The following is a 5699-nucleotide window of genomic DNA, read 5'->3' as shown; positions in this document are numbered from 1 at the left end:
ACAGAGAGGAAGGGAGAGGGATAGAGAGTTAGAAACATCGATGAGAGAGAAACATTGATCAGCCGCCTCCTGCACACCCCCCACCGGAGATGTGCCCGCAACCAAGGCACATGCCCTTGACCGGAACCGAACCTGGGACCCTTCAGTCCGCAGGCCGACGCTCTATCCACTGAGCCAAACCGGTTACGGCTACTTTGACTTTTTTGAATTGTTAATATATTCATGTGATTGAACATTTAGAACCTATAAAACAGTATGTTTTTCCACATTTGGTTCCCTGCCCCCATTTTCCCTCTGACAGGTAACCAAGCGTTGCTCCTTTTGTATCCTGTAACTTTGGTTACATAAACACAAATGAAACACTGCATGTCCTCTATAATCAAAACTATGGTAGCTGAACTGTACATTTACAAATGGTTAAAATGGTAAATTTTATAAATACATTTGCTACAAAGAAGAAAAACCTTAATAAAAAAGGGTGTCCAAATTACACTCACATGGTAGCAAGGAAAAACTTCACATGTCTGGTCAGAGTGGTGAGACCGTGACTTAATTTTTCCATTTGTGTTACAATGTTGTGTATTCAATAGTAATGATTTGACAAGGCAGGGAATGTCTCCAGCTGTGGCCCCTCTGCTTTCAGCGGGAGCACATGATGAGCTGCTACTGGGAGCAGCCGCGGCCCGGGCCTGCCCGCCACGACCCCAGCCGTCCCTACGCCGAGCAGTACCGCATAGACAGCCGGCAGTTTGCACGCCTGTTCCAGCTGGTCTCGCCATGGACCTGCGGGGCACACACGGAGATCCTCGCTGAGAGGACCTTCCGGCTCCTGGACGACAACATGGACCATCTTATCGAATTCAAAGCATTTGCCAGCTGCCTCGGTAGGACTGCTGACCGCAGCACGTTGCTTTGGGTGTGAGTCTGTGAACCCAGTGCAAGGTGTACTGTGTAGCAGTAATGATGAATGTCCTTGTGAATGGCCTGACACAAGTTTGTGATTTTTAAAATCACTGCAGGCTCCTCCTGAGGTCTCTGGCCTCCTGCAGGGGGGCCAGGCTCTCGGCCCCAGGTCACTGAGCTGTTCTCATGGCGCCGGGGAGTGGGGACTTGCTAGAAGCCGCGTCCCTAATGCTTACATGTAAAAAGAGCTTTCGGAAGGCATGAGGCTCCCTGGCAGCTCAGCAGTCACCCGTCACCACCCTTCACATGCTCATGCACACAGTGGGCCTGGGAGCAGGGGAGGAGGAAGTTCTCTATGACAAGTGTATGTGAACTGCTTGCATCTGCTCTCTCCCCCAGACACTATGTATAACGGAGAAATGAATGAGAAAATTAAACTGCTCTACAGGCTCCATGTTCCTCCCGGTAAGAAATTCTGAGACACACTGGGCTGTTCTGCCTTGACACTGACCAGCTTTGCGCACAACACGAAAATTCTTTTTTTTATTGGTTTAGAGAGAGAGGAAGAGAGAGAAGCATCTATTTGAGAGAAAAACATCAACTGTTGTCTCCCGTAGACACCCTAGCTGGGTATATACACCCTGACCAGGAATTGAACCTGTGACCTTTCTGTGCAGGGGACAGTGCTCTACCAACTGAGCCACACAGTCAGGGCCTCAAGTTCTTTTTGAATTTCATTTAGACTGGAAGCAACCAATGTTTCTTTTTAAAAAACATATTTTTATTGATTTCAGAGAAGGAGGAGAGATAGAAACATCACTGATGAGAATAATTGATCAGCCGCCTCCTTCACGCCCCCTACTGGGGATCGAGCCCACAATCTGGGCATGTGCCCTGACTGGGAATCCAACTGTGACCTCCTGGTTCCTAGGCCGATGAGCCACGCTGGCGGGGCAATGATGTTTCTGACTTAGGGTTCCTGACGGCAGATTTGAGTGCCGTGCTGTGGCCGATGGCGGTGGCTCTGATGCGAGTGGGCAGCAGAAGCCTTCAGGACTTGGCAGCACACCTGCCCGAGCTCTGGCTTCTGACCCGCTGGTCCAAGGACCACACTGTAGGAAGTGCTGGCCTGTGGATGTACGGGGAAGCCAGGCCTGGTGGTCTCGGCAGATGGCTCTTTTATGCTACTGCTTCTGAAGAACCCCTTCAGTTTTCCAACATGTACGGCCTTGCTTTCTTTAAATTGAAGCAGTGGTAACCAGGAACAAAAGAAGCAGTTTTGAAATCTACAGGATCAGACGTGGTGTTCACCTCCAGGTATTGCATGGGCCTTTGAAGTTGGTAGAGGCGGGTGAGGAATTCCAGGTCTCTGGCCTCCTCGCCAGTCCTGGTGCGGGACAGGGACCCCTGACAGAACTTCCCGTGAGGCGCCTGGGGCACTGTTAGGCTTCCAGGCCAGGCCAGTGGCTTTCACAGCTAACACCTGTGCAGCGTTGGAAATGCACGTATTACTGTGGGCTTCTGGGCCCACGTCTTGAGGTTGGCATTACTGGGCTGATGTGTAACATCGTGTACATTACCTCCGGGGCGCGCTATGGCACTTCATTGCTACTTCCCTGCAAACGGAATAAGTAAAGTTCTTTGCCATTTACGCCAACGTAATTTGCTCTTATTTTTCATGTTTTCCTACTAACATAGAAGACATGCATAGTTATTTCTTTATTATCATCATTGTCATTACCGTTTTTTCATAATCATTCTATCTGGTATTGCTAAATCGACATGATTGACTTAATTTTATTCAATGATTTCATCTTGAGTTTTAAATAACTTTATTTTGTGATAATTTTAGATTTATAGAAAAGTTACAAAGATCATATAGATCTCATTATTGATATAGCTTTAAATATATTAGTTTTTTGATATCATTTGAGATTGATATTTGATTCTCAATACTTCATATTGAATTATTGTTTCCAAATTACAAGTTTATTTCTAAAAGGCATATTTTAATTCTATTAATCAATTTAAGACCTCTATGGCTTCAGAAAATCCATTTTTCAAAAATGTTCTGAATATATAAAATTGTAATACTTATATTGTGTGACTCTGAATTTAAATTGTTAAATGGAAGATTTGATTTATTTAATATTTGAATTTTTATGCAGTTTTTTTTTAAAGTCTTAAGAATGCAGACTCTAAAACAGGGGTGGGCAAACTTTTTGACTCGAGGGCCACAATGGGTTCTTAAACTGGACCGGAGGGCCGGAACAAAAGCATGGATGGAGTGTTTGTGTGAACTAATATAAATTCAAAGTAAACATCATTACATAAAAGGGTACGGTCTCTTTTTTTTAGTTTTATTCATTTAGTTTGCCCACGGCTGCTCTAAAACCTGCAGTTAAACACATCAATTTGCCAAGGCCATGACGAGCCACAATACATTTAAGTATTTTCATTTAAATAAATTTAATTTTAACAAATATGTGCATTCCACCAATAATGAATAACTTTTGGATTAAAGGTAGGACAGATGCACTAGTTGGAAGAGTTGAACTCTCATGAGGAGGTTTGCTGCGGGTCACAGTGTGAATGGAGGCCCAGAGTACGTCTGTCTGCCCGGTGGGAGGCCCAGCGCCTGGCCCCTGCAGCCTATGACCCTGGGCCCGAGCTGAGGCTTCTGCTGCCACTCAGGAAGCGGAGGCAGGGCCTCAGGCCCTCCGAGTTCTAGGAGAGCTCACTCATTGCCTCCACTGCTTAGCAAAGGCAACAGAAATATCCAGCCGTAACCGGTTTGGCTCAGTGCATAGAGCTTTGGCCTGCGGACTGAAAGGTCCTAGGTTCGATTCCGGTCAAGGGCATGTACCTTGGTTGCGGGCACATCCCCAGTAGGGGGTGTGCAGGAGGCAGCTGATCAATGTTTCTCTCTCATCGATGTTTCTAACTCTCTATCCCTCTCCCTTCCTCTCTGTAAAAAATCAATAAAATATATTTTTAAAAAAAGAAAAATAAATGTCCAGATGATTTGCTGCTGTCTCAGGTGACACAGGGCTGAACAGTATCCCAGAGACTAGTAAGTCAGGATGACTAATGTGTGCTTAAGAGGAAAATTCGGCACTCAGGTTATACCCACCATCTTGGTTCTCTCTGACCGGTCTTTTCTTACGGCTACACTCAGAAACAATACTGAAAATAAACTATAATCTCCCATTTTTGGGAACGTGCCCGTATGTCAAAATACCTACTGGAAACCAAGAAAACTGAAGGGTCACTACAATGCTCTAAGAACCACATCATTACTACTTTTTAAATGTATTTTTATTTCAGAGAGGAAGGAAGAGGGAGAGAAACATCAGTGAGAGAGATTTCATTGATCAGCTGCCTCCTGCACACCCCTACTGGGGATCGAGCCCACAACCTGGGCACATGCCCTGACGAGGAATCGATCCATGACCTCCTGGTTCATAGGAAAGGCCACATTATCAATTAGTACGACCCACGTGGCATACATGAGCAGGTCACCAGCCAAGGTGGAAAGAGATGAGCTAAATGACGACTCCTCCCAGGATCAAGAACTTCCTTCAGAGAATGCAGTCAGGGTGAAGATTCAGTTTGAGAATGATTCTGAAAAACATGATGTACTGAGGAAACTTGCAAAGGTCAACTTCTCACAGGACACAAAAAGTGACAGTTCACCTTCTGTCTAACAACTTGGCCAGTGCTGACACCAGCCAGGTAGAAGTGATGCCAGGCACACTGGTTTGGCAATGGACAGCTTGGGTTTGGTGAGAGATCTGTTCTTTGGATTGGAATCCGAGTTGAAAATGCCACTAGAAGATTTTTAAAAATATGAAGTGTAGAATACAAGCTGACTTAAAAAAATTTTTGTGAAATTATTGTCAGGAAGCCATTAAGATATTAGATTAATCCAGTACTTATATACCTCAAGTGACTTTTTTACAGTCGATACCTGAGACACCAGTTGGATACTTTACACAACTGGTGGTCTGTGAAGTCTGAAAGGTTGGCGACAGCTGCTTTAGTTGGTTTTCTCATCAGTGACTCGGATATACTGGAATTCCTAATCCAAATTCAAGTCCCATATTTGTTTTTTCCAACCACGTGGAGGGAGTAACAGGAGAGCACTATTTTGCTTTTGCAAGAAAATATGATGGAGAAATGCATCTGGAGGCCAAATTGTATTGAAAGCAGATGTAAGAGATAAGGGAGTTTCAGATAACCAAATGTAAATCATTCACCAAATTTTAACTTGTGCAGTCCTTGAACTGAGACATAATGAAAACTTTAAATGTTTAATTCATTTATAATCTTGAATTATGAATTTTACACACACACACACACTAGAGGCCTGGTGCATGAAATTCGTGCACCGAAGGGTGGGTTCCCTCAGCCCAGCCTGCACCCAGTCCAATCAGGGAACCCCTAGGGGATGTCTTACCACCGGTTTAGACCCGATCCCTATGTGGGATCGGGCCTAAACTGGCAGTCAAACACCCCTCTCACAATCTGGGACCACTGGCTCCTAACCACTCACTTGCCTAAATTGCCCTTAACCTCTCTGCCTGCCTGCCTGAGCACCCCCAACTGCCCTCCTCTGCCGGCCAATTTGGTTCTGATTGGTCAATTTCTGTCAGTCAGTGTCAAAAGCTCCACCTCCTAGGCAGACATCAGCTCCTCAAAGTTGACCCAGATTTGGTTTTGATTGGTCAGTTTCTATGCCAGTCAGCATCTCTCAATGGGGCCTGATCAGCAGCCTGTTGGAGGCCTGGAGAGAA

General features: G+C 45.3%; 1 protein-coding gene across 1 annotated transcript in view; it reads left to right on the top strand.

Moving 5' to 3' along the window:
- The window catches only part of TBC1D8 (TBC1 domain family member 8), a 78978-nt gene that overhangs the window by 65615 nt on the left and 7664 nt on the right, over nt 1-5699 (top strand). Inside the window, exons 16-17 of the mRNA XM_015571560.1 lie at nt 644-884; nt 1303-1368. Coding sequence (XP_015427046.1) covers nt 644-884; nt 1303-1368 — 307 coding nt within the window. The remainder of the gene's footprint in view (nt 1-643; nt 885-1302; nt 1369-5699) is intronic.

Source organism: Myotis davidii, unplaced genomic scaffold, assembly GCF_000327345.1.
Source record: "Myotis davidii unplaced genomic scaffold, ASM32734v1 scaffold1569, whole genome shotgun sequence".
NCBI lineage: Eukaryota > Metazoa > Chordata > Mammalia > Chiroptera > Vespertilionidae > Myotis > Myotis davidii.
Note: the sequence above shows the minus strand (reverse complement) of the source record. Positions and strands in the feature narration are given on the sequence as shown.